This window comes from Curcuma longa, chromosome 20 (genome assembly GCF_044706935.1).
Source record: "Curcuma longa cultivar G26 ecotype Majalengka, Jawa Barat chromosome 20, ITB_CL_G26_1.1, whole genome shotgun sequence".
Lineage (NCBI taxonomy): Eukaryota > Viridiplantae > Streptophyta > Magnoliopsida > Zingiberales > Zingiberaceae > Curcuma > Curcuma longa.
The window spans coordinates 6,870,806-6,892,060 of NC_133880.1; the positions used below are offsets into that span (position 1 = coordinate 6,870,806).

General features: G+C 37.6%; 3 protein-coding genes and 1 long non-coding RNA gene across 4 annotated transcripts; 1 reads left to right on the plus strand and 3 right to left on the minus strand.

Moving 5' to 3' along the window:
• Nucleotides 1-1,699: 1,699 nt before the first annotated feature.
• On the plus strand, nucleotides 1,700-7,670 carry LOC141813687 (monooxygenase 2-like). The gene is made up of 7 exons (XM_074701657.1): nucleotides 1,700-2,016; nucleotides 2,111-2,257; nucleotides 2,355-2,420; nucleotides 2,488-2,517; nucleotides 5,785-5,917; nucleotides 6,355-6,583; nucleotides 6,963-7,670. The coding sequence occupies exons 1-7, from the start codon at nucleotides 1,808-1,810 to the stop codon at nucleotides 7,490-7,492; spliced, it is 1,344 nt and encodes a 447-aa protein (XP_074557758.1). The 5' UTR covers nucleotides 1,700-1,807; the 3' UTR covers nucleotides 7,493-7,670.
• Nucleotides 2,971-5,489, minus strand: LOC141813688 (uncharacterized). The gene is made up of 5 exons (XR_012600401.1): nucleotides 5,280-5,489; nucleotides 5,068-5,200; nucleotides 4,892-4,993; nucleotides 4,592-4,662; nucleotides 2,971-3,279 (listed from the first exon to the last, which is right to left on the minus strand). It is a non-coding gene; the product is annotated as an uncharacterized LOC141813688 (long non-coding RNA).
• Nucleotides 7,671-7,926: 256 nt separating the features above from the next.
• Nucleotides 7,927-13,873, minus strand: LOC141813420 (cyclin-dependent kinase C-2-like). Its single transcript, XM_074701385.1, has 13 exons — nucleotides 13,786-13,873; nucleotides 13,546-13,687; nucleotides 12,827-12,908; nucleotides 12,630-12,720; nucleotides 12,510-12,539; nucleotides 12,268-12,377; nucleotides 12,094-12,166; nucleotides 11,894-12,014; nucleotides 11,645-11,762; nucleotides 9,093-9,232; nucleotides 8,938-8,995; nucleotides 8,741-8,811; nucleotides 7,927-8,648 (listed from the first exon to the last, which is right to left on the minus strand). Exons 2-13 carry the CDS (start codon nucleotides 13,653-13,655, stop codon nucleotides 8,072-8,074), a joined length of 1,581 nt encoding a protein of 526 aa, XP_074557486.1. The 5' UTR covers nucleotides 13,656-13,687; nucleotides 13,786-13,873; the 3' UTR covers nucleotides 7,927-8,071.
• Nucleotides 13,874-16,305: 2,432 nt separating this feature from the next.
• Nucleotides 16,306-20,506, minus strand: LOC141813525 (uncharacterized). Its single transcript, XM_074701493.1, has 9 exons — nucleotides 20,207-20,506; nucleotides 20,045-20,124; nucleotides 19,861-19,927; nucleotides 18,800-18,871; nucleotides 17,777-17,992; nucleotides 17,529-17,703; nucleotides 17,273-17,431; nucleotides 16,953-17,144; nucleotides 16,306-16,844 (listed from the first exon to the last, which is right to left on the minus strand). Exons 1-7 carry the CDS (start codon nucleotides 20,446-20,448, stop codon nucleotides 17,426-17,428), a joined length of 858 nt encoding a protein of 285 aa, XP_074557594.1. The 5' UTR covers nucleotides 20,449-20,506; the 3' UTR covers nucleotides 16,306-16,844; nucleotides 16,953-17,144; nucleotides 17,273-17,425.
• Between the last annotated feature and the right edge of the window lie 749 nt (nucleotides 20,507-21,255).

Here is a 21,255-nt window from a genome sequence, read left to right on the forward strand (position 1 = left end):
GTTTTATTTTGATTGTATTAATCCCGTACCTTTAATCCTTGTTTAGTTAATTACGAAGGTTTTAGCATTGAACAGCTGGTAAAGTTATTTTCTTCTCTTGAAGAAAAAATCAATACGGTGGAATACTGACCATCTTAAATGACGCATATGAAGAGAATTTAGAGAATAGCTTGATTACTTGAGAAAGACAATGATATCTCAGACAAGCTATCACCCTGATTAATCAAAATGCATCAAAGAAGCATGAAATCTGTTGCCCCAGCAAATGGGAGCAGTCTTTCTTAATCTTAGTCTAGTAAAATTTTCTAATTTAGAATATTGATGTTTGCAGTTGTTATCTATAAAGTTGAATTTATAAAAGAAGTTCAAAGTCGTATAATAATTTTAATTTATTTTGTTCTATGATAAATTTGTTTCTGTAGGTGAGGTTCATACATTGGTAATCCAAACAATTGAGAGCTCTGCGTTCAATCATGCATGTATCAGGTATTAGGATTGGCTTTGGGAATCCTTTCTGGTTGAATAAATTGGAATCCAAGTGTCTGGCTCTACTGATCCTTTCTTCCTCTTTACTAGTGTTAGGTGTAATTTGTTCTCTTGTTACCTGCAGTTCCTTGATCATGGGAGCACCTACAGAAGTATTATTATAGGTAATTCAGCATTTCTGTTTGATATTATAGCGAAATAAGACTTGGTTATTGTTATTGTTATAGTAATATCATCTCAAAATGAATTGCTAACGGCATGTCCACATCAGTAATTAATTCCATTATATTGGGGTAAAGGAATGCAAATTAAGCTGGATGAATAATTGAAATCTACTCCATTTGATAATTTTAAACAAACATAATGTGCATATATGAGAAGAAAAAGGGTTTATATTTTTTTCATGATAAATGTGATGTAATGATATATAAGACACTCAAAAAGTAAATAAGAGAATCAGACTTTGACTTTCAGTGGGGATGATCTTCAAAGTTAATCTGTATAAATTGTAGTTTGAATTTATCTAATAAGTGAATTAAGAAAAAATCATTTACCTAATAAATTATATATATATATATATATATATAAATTTACTGTGATAAAAAATGATACTCTCACTCCAAAAGCTCTTCAATATTATCTCAAACCATCTGAGAAGAAAGTAAATCTACCCAATGATAAAAAGGATGAAATAACTAGCAGGGCATTCCACAGTTTTGGGAATCTATCTCTAAATTTTATTATGACAATTTCATATAGAAATCATCTGAGTAGCTAGTGGTGGCCAAAAATGATGTTGTCCACTGTGCTCATATTTTTCGCACTTATTTTTATAATCATCATCATTCGTACGGACAAATATTTTCTGTTATTTACTTTTTCACCTGGATTATTTATGTTGCATATGTGAAAAAAAGTACAGTACTGAGTAATCATTTCGTGTTCTTTTGTTCCCAAAGGACAATCGGAGCGAGGTTGTCAGGAGCGTCGTCAGTCAGTCACAACAATTTAAATTCATTTTGAGCAAGTGGTTAATCGATCAGGTGATCCAATTTAGAAAATCACTTTAAGCAAGTGGTTTTATTTTTTGGTGAGATAATAGTTTTTTTTTCCTTCTGGAAGGTTATCTGACCTAACCAACGGTGGAGATTGCGGACACGTATCGCATAGGTAGATCGCCACGTTTGCATCGCAGGCAGGCGTGAAAGCTTGGCTCTTTCTCCGCCTCTTATTTATATGTGGCGCAAACACGAATCGGCTGCGCTACGCTACTCTTCGCCACCACATCCATGGCGGCGACACACACCGCCGCACACCTCCCATGGCATCCGCCACCGCATCCTCGTGCTCTCTTCTTCGCCTTCCTCCCTCCTCCTCTTTCCCCCTCAGCCGTCGCCGGGATGCGACATCGACGTCTCGTCGTCGGGCCCTCTTTCCGGCCGTTGCATCAGTCGCTGGCCCTCGTGAGGAGGAGATCGTTATCGTCGGCGCAGGAATCGCCGGGCTCGCAACCGCTCTTTCTCTCCACAGGTCTCCCTCCTCTCTCTCTCTCTCTCTCTCTTCCGCTTTTCTTTTGTGGTGTCGATGTTGCCGAGGTTGCGATATTTCCCGAACCCTAGCGCAGGCTCGGGATCCGATCCGTGGTGCTGGAGCAAGGGGATTCGCTTCGGGCGGGAGGCACCTCGCTGACGCTCTTCAAGAACGGATGGCGCGTCTTGGATTCCATTGGAGTCGCGGACGAGCTCCGCGGCCAGTTCCTGCAGATCCAAGGGTGCGTTTCGAACGATAAAGATGGCTGCTTTCGGGGGTGTTTGCTTTGATTTCGTTTTTCGGCGTCTGAACTCGTTCATGGTGTCAGCCCCTTGCAGGTTGGTGATGAGAGCCGATGATGGAAGGGAGCTTCGCTCGTTTGTCTTGGAAGAGGAAGCCCCAGGGTGATAATATTGCTTCTATAGCGTAATTTGTTGAATTCGTTACGGGAAGTGCTGATGGCTGTTGCAGGCAGGAAGCTCGTGCAGTTGAGAGGAGGGTGCTTCTTGAGACTAGCTAGCCCATTGCCAACAAACACAATATCTTTCTCATCCAGATTGAAGTCTATCAGAAAAGATGGAAGCGATGGGTCACTACTGGAACTTGAGGATGGTGACAGCATACGTGCGAAGGTAAATGGACGGAAGAATTTTTAAGTAGAAGATTTCTGCATTTCTAGTTTATGGAATGCTATATCTTAAAAGTTAGTGTATTGGCATGGCTTATGTTCTGATTAAAGAAGTTGGAAATTGCAAATGCTTTTAAGTTCTTAGTCATGCTTTCTAAAGTGCAAATGAGTTTTCCACAAGATTTCTATAAGCAATTACATCCCCTGTCAAGCATGTTACGCCCCGGGAGACAGCTTTCCGAGAAATTTCGACAGCATCACCCCTGTAACAAATGACTTCCCTGAATACATCCACATATATAAGAATCCATAACAGACTATGGATATATAATGACAGATAAAAGTAAATAAACTGACCACCACGGTCATTTACACACATCCACACCAAGTGACCCACACGATCACTAACATCATCGACAATCTAGTATCACAACCACATGTATATCAACTTTATTCAAAATCCGATAGACAACTCGAAATGAAAACAAATATTGAATCATCGGAAAACCAAATACTCGAATGGACAAACGCCACAATAAGTCCAACAAGTCCTAATACACTGATATTGTAAGGAAATAAACCCAAAAACACAAGGGGTTCAGGACTAGCAGTGCAGCTCTCCAGACGGCATCAACCTGAAACAGACATACAGGTAAACGGAGTGAGTTCCAAAAAAACTCAGCGGGTATCTAGCAGATATGTGTATAAAAGCTATCATCAGTAATATCATGCTGTACAGTCTACTGAAAGGTAAATAGATATGAAAACTAAACAATAGTAGATCTGTACATATCAGAGTCTGATAATCAAGTGATAAAGTGAAAGTAGTCCCAAAACCAATACATAGGTCTCCTGTATATGCATGTCATCCAAGTGCATCAAACAAGGGCAACAATCACAAACAAATGCAATCAGTGCAGTATGCACATGGTGCAAATGCATGTCTTGGTCACCCCTGACGCCAGTCAGATCAGTCACCCCTATAGTGGTGAGGTAGAGTGGAACTACGCCAGTCAGATCGCTCATCCACAGTGGTGAAGTCGCGTGGGTAGGGCTGTGACCTCTGTGCACTCTGCCGTCACTGCTCTTGCGTGACCGAGTGGACAAGATGTCCTCTAGGTGTACACCTATCCTGGTAACCCAAATCATAAGTGGGCGAGCAAGCTCTCATCTCCTGGTCACAATGACAGAGGAGGGATCCCTGTATGCTACTACGCTACGAAACCACTATCCTGGGTGGCCTAGCGGAGCTCCTGTCAGGGCAAGTATGCACCAACCTAAAGGTTCCACTAACCCATGAGTGGAATGTGTGTGTAAATCATATACGAGCGACGGGCTCCACTGTGCTACCACTGTAATAGGAGCGACTCGACTAAAATAGGAGCAGGAGCCGATGAACACAAGACATGCAATTACACACACCCTTTGGTTGGTAGCCCGCATGTAACTGACGCCGGACTCAACAACAATGGAATCCCGCACGTCAGTATGCAATATATGCAAGCATGATGTATGACACTAGACCATGCATCATATATCCAACTACATATCCATAAGTATGATCCATGCACCACCTATCCATCTACAAGTCCATGTCATATGCTCCAATAACCATAATGAGGTAAAGTCTCATGTCTATCATAAACACCGATACGGAATAAGATAAACCAAGCTAAAACATATGAACAGGTATCAGGTGGTATCAAAAATCAATAAGTATCGGATAAGCAAACATGGCAAAGGTATCAGATGATCTCAAGATAAATGACTGACTGATATCCATAATATGAACAAGTATCCAATACTATCAAATAGCACTAATAACTGGTATAGAAAGCAGATCAAGGTATCAAGTGAGATAAATACGAACAGGATCATGAATTACTGATAGCTTGCAATATACATATCAATAAGACCTATCTATAAAGGATAAGTCAAGGTACCCGCCTGCCAAGATAGTGTGTGTCTAATCGTAGGAAATCCGATAATCGCCACCAACTACTAGTTGGATCAAAGTCCTGCGATTAAAATTTCCGTCCATAAATATATACAACACTAAAAGGAAACCCTAACTGTCAGATCAAAACCACTAAATGGCAAATCCAACGCCAAACAACCAAATAGGATTCATATCATACAGCTCCTATTATTCCAAAAATCCAACAGAATCGGCATGAACAGAATAAATCATCAATCCCTTAGCTTACCAATTTCATCATCATCACCAATTGAATTCAAGGATCTTACCTCTATAGGGTTTCAAACCAAACCCTAGAATCTCTTGCCCTAGATCTGTTCCTCAAGCCAAGAAATACAGCCGGCCGAATCAAGATCCAAGCTCCTTGAACCCTGCCACCGATCAATCGCAATTCAGGCTATGAAGAACCATACCAAGCGACCAAAAACCAAATCCCAGTTCTTACCTCAAATCAGGAACCTGGAAACCCTAGCTCTGCCCTTAGAAAACTTGTCTCGGCCCAATCGAGATCTGCCACTGCTCAAGATTCACCGAAATTCATTCAAACAGAACCGATCCAAAATCTCAACACCACCGAGCTGTGAGATCAAACGAATCCAAAAATCAAACTCTATGGAAAAACCCATACACAGCAAGGATTTCAGAAATACCCCTTACCGATCATTATCGATCCGAGCCGATCACCTCATCCGCCCCTCATCGTCGATCGCCCTTGAATCGCGCCTTCCTCCGGCGACCCAGCAACCCGAGATCAAGATCCCTCACTCCGACAGCTTCCTCGTCACCGGCTCCGACTGCTTTCGCCTCTGGTGGTCGCGCGATCGGAGCGAGAGGTGGAGAGCAGAGGACTCGCGTGCGAAGCAGAGAAAGAAGTCGCGGATGAGGAATATCACTGTAGCGAGGAATCGGGCTTTTATTTGGGTCGGCCTGATGCGATTAATGGGTTGGGTTTTATTTTCACGGGTCGGATCCAATAACCCGTTAGCCTTTCAACCTATCTCAACTGAACCGGCCAAAAATAAACCCCTTGGCCGAACCGGTCGAACCGAACCAACTTCCTTTTTAGTTCACTTGGTTCAGGGGTTAAACGATCTCCGATTGAATCCAAATAAGTTTTGTTTGGTTCGTCTTCGCGAGACGAATTTGTTCGTACCAGTAATAGAATTCTTGAGACTCTAGCTAGCCCATTGCCACCAAACACAATATCTTTCTCATCCAGATTGAAGTCTATCAGAAAAGATGGAAGCGATGGGTCACTACTGGAACTTGAGGATGGTGACAGCATACGTGCGAAGGTAAATGGATGGAAGAATTTTTAAGTAGTAAGATTTCTGCATTTCAAGTTTATGGAATGCTATATCTTAAAAGTTAGTGTATTGGCATGTCTTATGTTCTGATTAAAGAAGTTGGAAATCGCAAATGCTTTTAAGTTCTTAGTCATGCTTTCTAATGTGCAAATGAGTTTTCCACAAGATTTCTATAAGCAATTACATCCCCTGCCATTAACATGTCCTGGTGAAAATGTATCACAGTTAGAAACAGAACCATCGCCATGAACTTGTGTATTTTAAGCGATATTGCTCTTTCTATACGAACTGTTCTGTTTGAATTTTTCGTGCCATCGTGGCAAAATCATTGTTTACAATGTCAAGGCAACCAGTAGAATTTTAGAAGTGAAATACTTCATCTTGAGTCTGACATTTTCAGGTTTCTTTCCCTCCTTGTTTAACAGATAGTTATAGGTTGTGATGGAGTCCGTTCACCTGTAGCCAAATGGATGGGATTTTCAGAACCCAGATATGTTGGGCATTGTGCTTTCCGTGGCCTTGCTGTATATCCTGAAGGTCATTCCCACAAAGCAAAAGTGAACTACATCTATGGAAGGGGGATTCGAGCTGGCTTCCTTCCAATATCTCCCACAAAAGTTTATTGGTTTATTTGCTGGAACAGTGCATCCCCAGGTTTGCTTCTTAAATATGATCTTTCCTTATTAGGTTCTTTTTTATGCTCCAGTCTTAAATTGTTCTGCATGATAAACTATTTTAGAAGCTACACTATCTGTTTGTGCAGATTTTATTTAGCTTTTGCATATCAATAGTACGAGTTAGCACTATACTAAATGATCAAGTTAGTAGAATCGTTGAAGTGTCACCATCCTTTCTTTCTATGCTGTTAATATACGCTGTGATTCTTTCTTGGAGTTGTTAATCTATGATTCTATTTAATATTGGCAATGTTCAAATAATACTTCATTCCTATTGATCCCTAAAAAGCATGCTTCTTGGATCAAGTTCATTCTCTAATGTTTATCCATATGAATGATACATTCTCACAAACCAGGGCCGAAGATCAAAGACCCATCTGTTCTGAAACAAGAAGCTCTCAACCTTGTAAGAAGCTGGCCCGAAGAGCTACTTAATGTCATACAGAACACGCCAGAAGATGTGGTCATCAAGACTCCGCTGGTCGACCGGTGGCTCTGGCCCATTCTCACCCCCTCAGCCTCATCAAATGGGGTGGTGGTGGTCGGAGACGCATGGCATCCCATGACACCCAATCTCGGTCAGGGTGCTTGCTGCGCTTTAGAAGACTCCGTGGTTCTCGTCAAGAAGTTAGCAAGTGCCATCAGGAGTGGCCGGCTCTTGGCGGTGGACGAAGCACTGCAAGATTACAGCCGGGAGAGATGGGCACGCATTTTTCCGTTGACGGTTCGTTCTAATATCGTAGGCTCGCTGTTGCAGTGGGATGATCCTTTGGTTTGTGCATTTAGGAACAATGTGATGGTGCCAAGGCTGGTGAGCCTGGGTCCAATCTTGGAGCACACTAATTTTGAGTGTGAGAAGCTGGAGCCAGCGGCAACATCAGGCTGATTTATCTCTACTTCCTCTTTGATAATTACACTCATAGAAGATCATCATGTCGTTCTTTTGGTTGATCAGTAACTACAGATACATGTTTTAGCCACATCAGGTTGATGTATCCTTACTTTCTCTTCGATAATTACAGTCACATATGATCATTTCTTTGTTTTGGTTGAGCAGTAGCTACACAGACATGTTTTACATATAGTCATGTATTTATTTGCCTAAGTGTTTTAAGGACATGTTCAACTCTCTCTAGAAGCCTAAGCGCATTGTCATACTCCATTTATACACTTGGATTAAAATCAAATGATTGATAAAAGTTGGCTTAAACACAATGGATGATTCTTTTCTTGTTTATTTGGAGGGAAATACTTCCACATAAAATGGAACAGCAGAAGGGCACTCAAGATATCAAATTGCTAAGCCAAACTTGTTATCTAAAACATTCCCATCATTTGCAACATCTTCAACAACAACATACTCAAAGTCATGGTCAGATAGCAATCTTCAACCTCTTCGACAACACCATTTTCAAAGACGATCAAGCACCTCATTTTGATGTCCAACTCTATTGCACAATTTTGGCTACTGCCATCCGCCGTACTGCTGTTGGTTGCGATTGCCGCTCATCATGTTAGCACCACCTCTACCTCCGCCTGGAGCACCATAAGGCAGGCCGCCGCCTTGTGAAAAATTAGGCGGCGCGCCGACTCCATAGCCACTGCCAGTCCCACTGCGAGGGCCAGCAGAACCAGGCATGCTGCTCCCGGCGTAAGGTGGTGGTCCGCGTACTTGTGGGGGATACGAACCACTATTAAATCCTCCTCCGCTTGGGCCTCCTCGATTAGGGTTGTACCCACTACTTGGGTTGCCACCTTGAGGATACCTGTTGGGACCTCCGGGGAGCCCCCGAGGCTTGCTGTAATGGTGGCTTGGCCCAGCAGCAGCCATCTGTGGCGGAGGCGGCGGAGCGTTGTGGATGGGCTGTGGATGACCAGGCCGTATCTGGGGGTGTAGTTGACCAGTTTGCTGGATGGGTGGCAGGCGAGCGTGTGGCTGTGGATGCTGTAGCTTCTGCCTTTTCGCAGTTTCCTCCTGCTGTCTTTGCTGCTGACGCTTCTTCTTGGTCTGAAATTCATGCGAAGATTCGTATTTTGGCAAGCTGCATCATCAGGATGACATAAACTGAGTAAAAGTGGAAATTTTGGAAGGACAGTTTTGAGGACGTTGATCGTCGCTAAATGCAAAATATACCTTCTTGGGTCACAAGGTAAAGGGTCAGTCCAGAAATACTCTGCATCAAGCGCATCCTTTGCTGATATCCTCTGCAAATCAAACGAGAAATTTGCTAAACTGTAGCTCAATTTTCTTTTTGATTATTAGATGGACAAGTTATTCGCACAGATGTGTTCGATCAGAGAATAAACTTCATCAACAATCTTAAGAGTTACCTGAGATGGATCGAGGGTTAGCATCTTCTCAAGCAATTCCAAGGCATGACGATCGAAACTATAGATATCGAAATGGTAACAGACCGTGGCAGGATGTAATTTGGACAAGGTTACCATATTAGCTGATCGAAACTATAGATATCGAAACTACTTACTGCTTGAATGTCTCCCTGACCCGTCTCTTTATTGGACGAGAAGGCTTGAAATTGTTGTACCAAGGCATCTTGGAAACGCCAGGCCAGTTGAGTTCATCAGGAGTTCCACAAAGATCAAATATCTTGGAGAGTTGCTCTGGCTGCAGAGATGGTATCTCCATTAGCAACGCCACATCATTTTCTAATAAGAAAACAGAGGGGTATCTTGGAAGAGAAAAGCAATGTAATTGAAAAATCTCTAAGCAAATCACTTTTTATAAATTAAACTTCTTATATCAACTGTGATTCACAAAGCTAATCTTGATATCAACTATTGATTCTATTCGATCATAAAAGTAGTATAAAAGCATCAACAATATTGCACTTCAATTATATAACTTAGAGAGTGGAACTGAGAATAACATAACAGAAACACTTTTCTGAAAGATACAAATTAATCTTTGGCATTTTGAGTCTACTAAACTATTGTCCTCACAATTGGAAGTAACCATGAGCATTAACATTTAGATGCTGAAAGAACCATAACAAGATCAACTGCATTGCAAACACCAAGAGGGAGAGGGTTTCCATCTGCTTCTATAAATCAATGAAAATAAAAACTAATAAAAGTGTTCGAATTCATACCACTAAGATGCCAAGAACTAAAATTTTGCTACCTAAATCTATAGTTTTTACTGAAAAGTGAACCATTTTAACTGTGGGGATCATTGGGAATTCCATCATTGACAATTGCTACATTGGAAATACTCCAGTTTCATCAAACCTGTGTTTCCAAGATTAGGAAAAAAAAATAAGATTATATTATCCTAATGAGTTTTAAGCTGTCTCCGTTCTCAAGGAAAAAAAATGTCATGACCAAAAATCTGGCACCTGGAAATATTAAATGCTCCATTATCACAACCAGGCCCCTGAAAAATTGGTAGTTGACTCAATAAGCTGAATCATATGGCCAAAAATTACGTCCATGTTGTTGGTACTTGGTGGTAGACTCAGTTATGCCTCTTATGAATTGCCATCAGTAGCCCATCAATTTTAAAGTGAGACTAGATCAAGGGAACCAATCTCCTTTTGACATCATGCTATAGCACGTCCCAATGTGAAATTCCAGGTGCAAATCCATATCCTAGTTCATGGCAAATGGTGAATCCTAAGACTAATTCCAACACGTACAGAAACAATAAAAGGAATGGATAATAATTCTGAATTGAAAGGCACAAAAAGATTCAAGTTCATGTCGATCATATAGACGCAGGGAACAATTACGTTAACTGGATTGGAAATTTCAACAAGTAAAGGTTGCTAGATATCTTGGATATATTACTCAACAAGGACATACAACAAGATATTGATGAAGAAATCATTAACAACATAGTTTGCTTGAAATAAAGAAATTTTTGGAATCTAATGTGATTATTATCTATTCTTCATGCTAAATAAAATTTCAAGATTGTGGTATGATCAACATATTAATGCATCATAGTGTTGGCTAGTTAGAAGACTAGACACACACAAAGATAGTGTACTAAAGATTACAATGCTAAGATGAACGTTTGGGGTTACTAGAGAAACTAAAATTCAATAAGAGAAAATAAATTGACATGGTATGGACATATGTTCAAAGATGACCAACAAATTTTATAGATAAGTTAATCGATTAAAATTTGAAGGTGTGACAGTGAGATCAAATAATCTTCTAGCTATTGATCAAAGTGATAAAGGGTATGGTTATTACTAACAATCTGTGTTGCATAGTGTTTAATAGAAAGACAAGGTTTAGTTTGTAGATCCTGAAAAGGTGAGACCAACACATGCAATTTGTTGATGTTAGTGAGAAAAAAAGGTATCAATACAACAAGAAGATTTATCAAGATTTTGGTATAACAAAATTTGGACATACATGTAAAAATGAGGTTAGAAAATTCTTTAACTCCTACAAAAAACATCAGTCCAAATTCTAAGAAAGTTTTTTTTATTAAAAGAAAATCATCAAAAGTACTGCTACAGTGATTCCAGGATGATATATCCATTGTCTGTCAAAACAACAGTCAGCGAATTGACATAGTCAGCAAGTTGACATAGTCAACTGACACCTCCATCATGAAGAAGCAGCTCTTTATATCACTCAGCATCAACTTGTGTTTGTCTCAACCACAACAATTTGTGGTTGCTATATGGATCTTTCCTCCATTAGTCTCTCTAGGCAAGGTTATATTACTAGCAATGTTCAAATCAAGTAATTCAATTTTTATACATTAACTAGATTTGTAGTTCAGAATTTGATTCCTCTATATGGAAGAGGCATATGAATTTATTATTACATGCTAATAATTTTAGAAGAACTAGCGCATGATCTAAGAACATTCAAAATCATGAGTATCAAAGCACCTATTAGTTGTTCCCCAAGTATTGTAAAAATATCTGTGGTCATAGATATGCAATCAGGCTTTCAGTAGGATTTGCTGGTGAATGCTAACTTAAAATTAAAATTTATATTAGAAAACAAATACGCTAAACCACAAAAATCGTACAAGGCATACTCAAATCAGTAGTACCTCATTCTTTCCGGGCAAGATTGGTTTTCCATGAAGAAGCTCAGCAAATATGCAACCAACAGACCACATATCAACAGCAGGACCGTACTTGGTAGCACCAAGAAGCAACTCTGGAGGTCTGCCACCAAGAATTGAGATGAGTTAAAAACTGACATCGAGAGGTAAATGCATCTTTTCTGTACAAAACACAAGTTATATGGAAAAGGAATCTCACATTTATATTACCATACAGCAGAATTCAGGACTTACCTATACCACAAAGTAATGACACGGTTTGTAAGATTGCCATTATGGTCACTTGAGAATGATCGAGCAAGACCAAAATCAGCAAGTTTTAAATTTCCTTCATTATCAATTAAAAGATTCGATCCTGGTCCAGTATAGAAAATATATGGAAAGGATTCAATAATAAGGATGATTCTACCACAAATTTTAGAGTATTTAAGTACCTTTAATGTCACGGTGGAGTACTTGATTGACATGACAATAATGCAGACCTGTGAGCAGCTGCCTCATATAGCACTAGTAAGATGTAAGACATAATTTTTTGTATAGTTAGCATAAACTTAAATACTATGAGAAGTATTGTAAGTACTACCTATCATTAGGTACTAAATCTTTACCTTAATTTGAGGTACTGTAAATCTCATCCCAGGGCGATCTGATAGGCCAGTTAAATCATGGTCCATGTATTCAAAAACCATATAGATGCTCCCTTTGTACTTGTTACCATCTGCAGTACAAGAGACTAAAAGAGTTAGCAACACTGTTAAAGAGAAAGATAAATACCAAATTACCAAGCTAGCCCAAGCAAAGGAAAATTAAGTAAGTAATTCAGGCACCCCTCAATGTGAATCTGATTTACCTGGTTCTCCTTGCTCATCCTTCTCAGGACCTGAAATTGTAGCCAATATTTACAGTATAAAATCGTTAGATGAACTAACTGATATGAAACCAACCAAGAGGGAAATGATAAGAGTAAAACCTGGAGAGGTTACAATCTCTTTGAGCTGAATCACATTTTGATGATGAAGTTTCTTTAGAATCTTGATTTCCCGTATCGCTGTTATGGGGAACTGAAAGGACAAATTAACGGATTAACTTATGAATCCTAGATCTAGACTGAAAATGTTATAATGTATTGGTTATAGGAGTTCCAGAAAGAAACTCAAGAAACCATACCCCTTCTCTTTCATTGTCCATTCTAATTTTCTTCAGTGCTACTATCTCTCCAGTTCTGGTCTCTCGTGCCATGTACACTTGACTGCAACCACATACGAATATACAAAACTTGAGCTTCAAAACAAATTACAGCAATCCAAGTACAGCACAAGATAGGTAGATTCTGAAAACCAAGCTTCATCAAAATATAATGGGAAGATTCAAAAGATATACTATGGGCCAAGCATCAAAATGTGGCAATTTGCCCCTATAGAGGAACAAAGTAAGAGTAACATCTCTTTTATCTGAACACACAAATGCAAAATTTCAGTGAAATCACCAATTTATGTTCTCTTATCAGGTATTCATGTGAAATACAAAGAGCATAGATCAGTTTGTTTCTTTAAAAAAAAAAAGGTAAAACACAATGGCACAAAGTGAAAATTTGTTTATAACTATTAAGCAAGGGGAAATGGGAAATGTGGAATGGTTCATTTAGCTAACGAGTGTTCTACTTTGATTCTCAAACTCAAAAAAAAAAAAAGGTAGAAGCACCCTTACCAAGTAGGATTAAAGATCTAAAAGAAAATAAAAAAACGTAGCTGTTTATAAGAATTCATACAGGGAAAGGGGAAGAGAGAGCTCAGTCTCGGCCCGCACTAGCACATCTCAATGCGACAATTACAAAAGATGAGATCCTAAGCGAAAGGCGATGACTTTGCGGGGCCTTTTGAACTCACCCATACGTGCCTTCACCGATCTGCTCCAATTTCTCGAAGCAGTCGACGCCTCGCGACCCCCACGAGGGAGACTCGCCGAGATTCAATTGCCCAGGAGCGGCCCCGGCCATTCTCCTCCGCCTCCAGAACCAGAAAAAAGAAACTGCAGCAAAGACAGGCACAAATCATTCGCGTCAAAATCGACAGACAGAAGGCATCGTTGCCATAAACCTAATGCTCCGGCAATGGCTGAGTCCTCACCTTAGGGTTTTGGATCAGCGATCGATGGAGTCGCAAGAGAAAGGTAAGGTACAAAAGGCGACGCGAATACAAGGACGAGCACGACGGCGGCGAGCGCTGAACTGAATGCCATCGGCTAGGGATTGCACTATATACCTTGTCGAGACACCGGTAGGGGTGAACATTCCAGTCCATGTCAAATTAAAATTTTAAATTTTTACAATTATAAATTTTTCAAAATTATTCAACATTATTAATAATTATTTAATTTATTTACCATCCTAATTAAGGAACCAATAATTTTATGAGATTATTCGTTAATTTTAGACAAATAATTATGTATATCCCTTCAAGTTTGTCATTATTTCTACTAGTATTATGTCCAAAGGAATTTTTATGATTTTTTAAAATACATTTTTAAAATTTAAATTACATTAGATATAGTAATAATTTATTGCATGAAAAACTAACATGAAATACTAGCATGAAAGACACAGCAAGAGCTAGGTCGCACTTGCATACAAGTGGATTTTATTTCCATGTTTGTGTCTTTTATGTATTTCATCAGTTTTCATGCAACAAATTATTACCCAGATGCAGGAAAGCACTAAATTTAAATAATAGTAAGTTTTAAAAAGGTTTGGATTATAATAGTTTTAGTATAAAAATACATAAAAATTTAAAAAAAAAAGGTTAAATAATTTAAATAGTTTAAAGATTTTTAAAAAATAAAAATTAGATAAAACATTTAAAAGAATGAGAACTCACCATTAAATTAGGTTCCTTGATCAAAGGCATTGTAAATAGTAAGTGTTATAAAATCATCCAAAATTAGTAAAATTATCACCATCTGAATTAGATTGTGTGTCAATTTTTATAATAATTTTAAAAATTTAAATCCATGTCAGAAATTAGAATGTAACTTATAAGGTCTCTATGATATGCTATATACTTTTATCAAAAATCATCTCAAAAATTTTCCTAACCCTAAATCCGTGTCAGTAACTAAAAATCTACAAAGTAATCGAGTGACAAAAAAAATACATAAAAACTAATATATTACGACTATTTGAAAATGATTTAATTTACAAGAATTATATACATACTTTTGCATTTAATCAGGTTTTATATAAATTTAAAATAAGAATAATGCAATTAATAGGGGGCTTGATTCCTGTTTTAAATAAAAATAATATACAAATTCTTAATATGGATCTTAATAGAAATTAAGATTTTAAAAAAAATGCTTTCTTTACTTCCCCTGGTACTTAATTTATATCTTATTTTAACACAAACATATTTTAATGAAATATGGTTAAACGAAAAATAAAAATAGTTATATTAAGCATAAAAAATAATATAAAGCCAAATTTTAATTAAAATTGACTGTTTCATAAAAATCTATAGCTATTAATAACACTTTAATAAATCATTAATCAATTTGTCTAATACTATCTTATCACCCTTATTTTACCAAAATATATTCGAATACTACGATAAATTATATAGTTTTATAAAACATAATTAGTGTTACAACGACATCTTATCATTTAGACTTTATTTTCCTTTCCAAACATTTGTTTAGACTTTTTAATTATTTTTACCTTCACCTTTTTCGCAAACGATGCTGAGGACCAAAATCATTTTAGACACGAGGGCGACTTAAGCAAACCTTTTTGAAATAATAATAATGATAAAGGGCCTAACGAAGCTTTAAGAGAGTTATAAAACATCTAAAATTTACTAAAAAATCTAATCAGAAAATAACTGAAATATAGCTTTCACTAAGACATCATGTTCGATTGGCCCTTTGCAAGCTGATTTGTCACTAAAATAACCTTTGATTTTTCATGTACCTTGAAAAGCAAATATACTTTCAGGAGAAAAAAAACTAATGCTGCACCATGGTTTGAGATATAAAACAAAAACACCAAGGCATGATATAAAAGTCAGAAGAATAGGTTGTCGAAGAAGTAAATTCAATGCAAAATCGTAAAAGACAATAAATCCAGAAATCGACTCATAACACATGACAAACATTCAAACAAACAAATCCTTAAGAGTCAATTTATACAACAAAATTCGAATTAAACAAGCAAATTTTATTTCACGGCGTTAAGATCAAATTCGAGCAATATATCAAGGACTAGTGTTGTTTCACACAAAAAGGGGTCCGGGTCCAGTAATCACCAGTAATGAAACAATCAGGTAAAGACAACATGCAATCCCCTCCCCAGCATTGGGAAATCATTTTTCTTATTGATTTCTGTTTGCTTTGTGCATGAATACAAGTAAGCTTGTTAGTAAAAATGCATATGTACAACTAAATCCCCTCCCAGCTCACAATAACAAACACATAACCTACACGACCTGCATTATCACCATCATCAAACCATAAACCATGTTTTTCTTAACTATATTTGGAGTCAAGTTTATGAATCTTATTCCTATTCCTATGTTTCAACAAGAGCAACTTCAAGCTAAAAGTATAGGGAGAAAGGATCTACAAGACAACAATGACTTGCAAAACCTAACAGGATATGGGCACCAAATCACCAGTATTATAATAATAATCATAAAAAAGTAAAATTTTCCATGTCAAAACCTAGAAGTTGTTGACGCTGCTGTTAATTGTGCTAGACCATCAATAGATGCACAACCATTGAGGTGTACTGCATCATATCCATGTGCTCAGTCCAGAGAATATAAATCATCATGCATAAACTGAAACAGGAAAGCATGGTCTTCGTCCCAGCTACCACTGCTCGTGTGCTACAAGACTTGCAAACATGTGGTAGCATTATTAGAAATTAGAACACAGGAAGACATGATTCTTACCAACTAAGAGGCCATCAACATATTTGTTATATATGGTTCAATGCATACTGCAACCTCCAGCGGAGTATGTATCACCAGAGAATCATACAACCACCAAAAGGACTGGTTCAACAGCACCAACAACGATCATCATATCATAACAACTATGGGTTTCAAAGATCATCAGCCAGAGGATAACGAGCAAGGAAATATCCGTCTAATATCATGTCACAGCTACATCAGCACTTTTCAGGATCAGGCAACTAGAAAATACACAATGCAGTTCAGTATAAGTGCTGATAATGATGAATGAATAGGTCGTGAAAAAAAATTTAAGTGATGTAATAATAGGAATTGTCCACCGATTGAACCTGCAAAGTTTTGGCTGGTTCAACAGCACCATCAACAACCCCCAACAGCACCATCAACAACCCCCAACACGACCATCATATCACAATAACTATGAAGTTCAAAAATCATCAGCCAGAAGATGAACAGCAAGGAAATATCCTTCTGATATCATCTTGTCACAGGCCACATCAGCACTTTTCACGAACAGATAACTAGAAAATGCACAATGCAGTCCAGATGAGCAATGATAATGGTGAGCAAATAGTTCCAGAAGATTAATAAAGGGAAGAAAGCAGATAGTATTAAGTTACACAAGAACAGAATTGTCCAACAATTAAACCTGGAAATTCCAAAACTAGTTTAACACCATCTGCGAGTCATTTTGAAAGCTACCATTGAGTCTAATGAAGACAACATGTAACCTTATAGCAGCCCAGCGAACAAAAAGTAACACAGCAATTGTCACACAAGTTCTTCAAAACCTAAGCATCCATCAATCCTGCAAAATAGAATTTTAAATTAACTATGCAATTTTACAAAACATAACTATGCATTAAGAGCAAAAGGAAGATATCAGAATATGTAATGTTAAGTACCTCATTTGAGCTGTGAGGAGATGGGCTTCGAGAATCTGCACGGCGACCTGCAGGAGAAACACTTTTTGGAGGGGGTGACTTTGCACCGTGGCTCACTTTCTCGGGGCTTGAGGGAGGAGTGCGATGGGGTGATGGACTCCTTGCAGGATTAGGACTACGCCTAATTGGTGAAGCACTGGAAACAAAGAAAAGAGGTCACAATATGCACAGTAAGTTAGAAGCAAAAAGGCACCTCTGCAAAATGTTACCTGTCATAAGAAGCACTCCTGCTCCTATAGCTATCTCTTCGACGGCTCCTGTGATAGTCAGGACTTCTACTAGGGCTTCGGCTTCGACTTCGGCTTCGACTTCGGCGACGACTCTCTCTCTCACGGTCACTATACCTCTCTCTCTCATACCTATCTCTGCTTCGACTGCGGCTTCGCCTTCTATATTCTCGATCTCGATAGCTGTCTCTATGTCTGCTAGATAATCATAAAGTTTGCTAATACAAGTGGAAAAAGATAAACAGCCCAGAAAGCATCCAAAGACATTTTGAATGGTAAGAATGAAGGTGCAAAAACTTGTAGTTGTCAGTTACTTAACAGTTACATTGTTCAAGGATAATCTTAGCTGAAACATAAAGAAAATAATATTAGTTTTTTTTCATAGGATGAATCATGGCTTGACAAGCCAATTTAGTCAACAGACACAAGCCCTTTGTGTGGAATTGAGGAAGGATAATGAGATATCTAAGCCTTTGATCAAAGTAACAACACTACTTGTTTGCTTCAAGCTGCATAATTTTTTAAGCCTATGGTTTGACAACAATTAGAGGCAAAAAATTAAAAAAAAAAAACTTAAAGACATTGAAGGCTACCAAGCCTTGTCTGCCCTTAATATAACAAAGAAAGTAAAAAAAAAAATAAAGCATAAAAAGAAAGAAGTGGTAAAAAGTATGAACCGCCTGAATTGAAAACTGCAAGGTTAGAAGTTTGCCTTGTTCTTTAGTTTACTTTTTTTACACAAATCAAAGCAAAAAAAGAGTTAATTAGATCCGACTCCACCATCAAGCAGCTTCTTAGATTCCATGGCCTAATTTATTACTGATGTCATCTTGCAAGAATTTAAAGAGACATATATGCACTGTTCATTCAGAAAGGACAAGTCTACAATAGAATCATTTTTGCATAACAAATGCAACTTTTTAAAGTTATTGACATGGAAAGAGAATCCACATTCACAATAAGATTCAGGGCAAAAAACATTTCAGTTGCTCAGAAATGCCTTACCTGGGGCGAGGGCTGCGACTTCTTGATCTTCCCCGTTTGCTTGGGATTGCTTCCATAATTTTTCCTTTATGACTGACAAAAGACAAAAGTTATCAGGGCATAAATGAATTTTAATGATAAGACAAACACAAAAACATTAGTCAAAAGAAATGCACATAAAAAAATAATGAAGTACAGTCTAATGGCAAACTGAATCCTTGTCTTTGGCATTACAAAGAGTCACCTTGGCTTAATGTATCACTAACAATGGGGCCTTAATCCATCATTAACAACCAAGAATTTGTTGTTTGGTTAAACCCTTCAACCATAAATTCTGCCCTACAGATTTTTTTTTTGAAGTTTTAGATATATTATCATGAGAGTAGAAAAGTGACAAATTGACAAACCCCCAAAATGACCCATCAACTTATGTAGCCGGCCATTATCCAAAGATGTTCCCAATATGAAATAGTTCAACAAACTAAACCTATAAACTTCAAACAGCCTACAATTTCCCATGCTCAGATAATCTAGAATATCTTTTCTTTTTATTAGTATCTCAATAGAGCCAACAACTAAATACCACTTTACTAAAAAATGACCAAAGGATATAAACTAAATTAGTTCCTCAACCAAAGTTTAGCCAATCATTAAAATCTCTATCGTTAACAAAAAATCCTACACAGAATTTTTTGTAAGTGCAAAACTTTTCATAAGGGCAATCTCATCCATTTTACAATTTTTTTCCATTCCACCTCCCCCCACCCCCTCCCCCAATATATATTATTTTGCACGCTTCTAACAATTGTTAGTTTTTCAATTTCTAAAGTACACTTCAAAAAGCTTTTGAGTGCCAACCAAATTAGAGACAATTAAACTAAACGAGAGGCAATTTTCAACTAGTATGCACAACATATGAATCTATACAACATTAAGTTCCACAATAATCACTAATATGGTAACACTTTGTCGTTTTATTTAATACAGCATATGAAAGATGATTAATTGAGATTAAAAAATCAATAATTTATTATAAGAGTCTAGTTATCATTCTAAAACATGTAAGAAATTTCATAGCTTACATGCGTTCAGCATTTGGTCCATATTTGGCAAATTGAACCATAATATTCCGACCATCAACTTCCCTCCCTATAATATCAAATATAATTCATAATTCACCATTAGTTTCAGATTACTTCACACAAAAAACCAAACATTAACACCTCAATTTTTGGAAGGAAAAAAGACATAATGGAGGAAACTTGCCATCAAGCCTGTCGACAGCCATCTGCGCTTCATCTGCATACTTATACCTCACAAAAGCAAACCCCCGAGACTCCCCAGTCCTTCAAGTTCCCAGATACAAACAAAAAAGATAAATTAATAAACATAACCCACAAAATACAACAGCAAACAACCAACGCTCACCTCCGGTCCCTCGGAATAAAGACGTCAACCACTTTCCCGTACCGATCAAACAAAGGAAAGAGATCATCGGCGTTGGTACCTAGAAATTCAAAAGGGCAAGCGACGTTAACACTAAATACAGATCGGAAAGCCGCGAAGAGAACGAACAAAAAGAGAAAGCACTCACGAAAGCTGATGTTGAGGACGAGGAGGGAGTAGGTATCCCTGATATCCGGCGGCCCTGTTCTCCCGAAGTGAGACATAGCCGGCGACGAGCTCGATCTGGATTCTAGGGTTTCGAAGAGGAATCGTCGAAGGCCAAGGAGCGATCCGATAGCAGGATGCGAACGAGTGGCCGAGAATTTATAATGAGATTTAGTTATGCGGTTCCGTCCGGTTCGGAACGGCCCATTGAAGAACGGGCTGGTTGGAGTGTAATGGGCCGAAATTTCCTATCAATTAAAAGTGGCAAATATTTTTTTTTAATCTTAATGTAAATAAAATGCTCTTATCCAATTATGCTCCGTTATAACCAACTCAATTATGTAATGCACCGTTATAACCAAATCAAACATAGAAATAATAAAACGATCGATTGGATGCTAGAGGGTATCCGTGCCCTCTCTTCAACACATTACTATAATTTATTATAATTATATTAATATATATATATATATATATATATATATATATATATATATATATATATATATAATTTTAATATTAATATTCATTATTTATACATCTCACTATCTTCGCATTAGGGGTGAGCAAAAATTCTGTTAAATCAAATAAATCGATCGAACCGAACCGATTAAAAATTCGGTTCAGTTATTTCAGAATTTCGGTTATTTTTTCTAAAAAAAATCGATTAATTCGGTTCGATTTCATTTTTAAAATTCCTTATTCAGTTAAACCAAATTAATTAAATTAAAAAATAATTTATAAATTTTAAGTAAATAAATTTATAAATCTCTAATTCATTAGTAAAATTTTTATAATATTTAAAAAATTTTGATTAATTCGGTTGAAAACCGAATTAATCGATAAAATATCGATTCGATTTGTTT

Excerpts from the sequence above, each read along its gene's own strand:
- LOC141813687 (XM_074701657.1), top strand. The coding sequence starts at position 1,808 with ATGGCATCCGCCACCGCATCCTCGTGCTCTCTTCTTCGCCTTCCTCCC. Across the intron at positions 2,258-2,354 it reads CAGTTCCTGCAGATCCAAGG|GTTGGTGATGAGAGCCGATG; the intron begins GTGCGTTTCGAA and ends AGCCCCTTGCAG. Across the intron at positions 2,421-2,487 it reads TTGGAAGAGGAAGCCCCAGG|GCAGGAAGCTCGTGCAGTTG; the intron begins GTGATAATATTG and ends TGGCTGTTGCAG.
- LOC141813525 (XM_074701493.1), bottom strand. The coding sequence starts at position 20,448 with ATGTCTCACTTCGGGAGAACAGGGCCGCCGGATATCAGGGATACCTAC. Across the intron at positions 18,872-19,860 it reads GGACCAAATGCTGAACGCAT|TCATAAAGGAAAAATTATGG; the intron begins GTAAGCTATGAA and ends GTCTTTTGTCAG. Across the intron at positions 17,993-18,799 it reads AGTCGCAGCCCTCGCCCCAG|CAGACATAGAGACAGCTATC; the intron begins GTAAGGCATTTC and ends ATGATTATCTAG.
- LOC141813420 (XM_074701385.1), bottom strand. The coding sequence starts at position 13,655 with ATGGCCGGGGCCGCTCCTGGGCAATTGAATCTCGGCGAGTCTCCCTCG. Across the intron at positions 12,378-12,509 it reads GGATGAGCAAGGAGAACCAG|ATGGTAACAAGTACAAAGGG; the intron begins GTAAATCAGATT and ends CTTGTACTGCAG. Across the intron at positions 8,996-9,092 it reads GTCAGGGAGACATTCAAGCA|TTTCGATCGTCATGCCTTGG; the intron begins GTAAGTAGTTTC and ends CGATATCTATAG.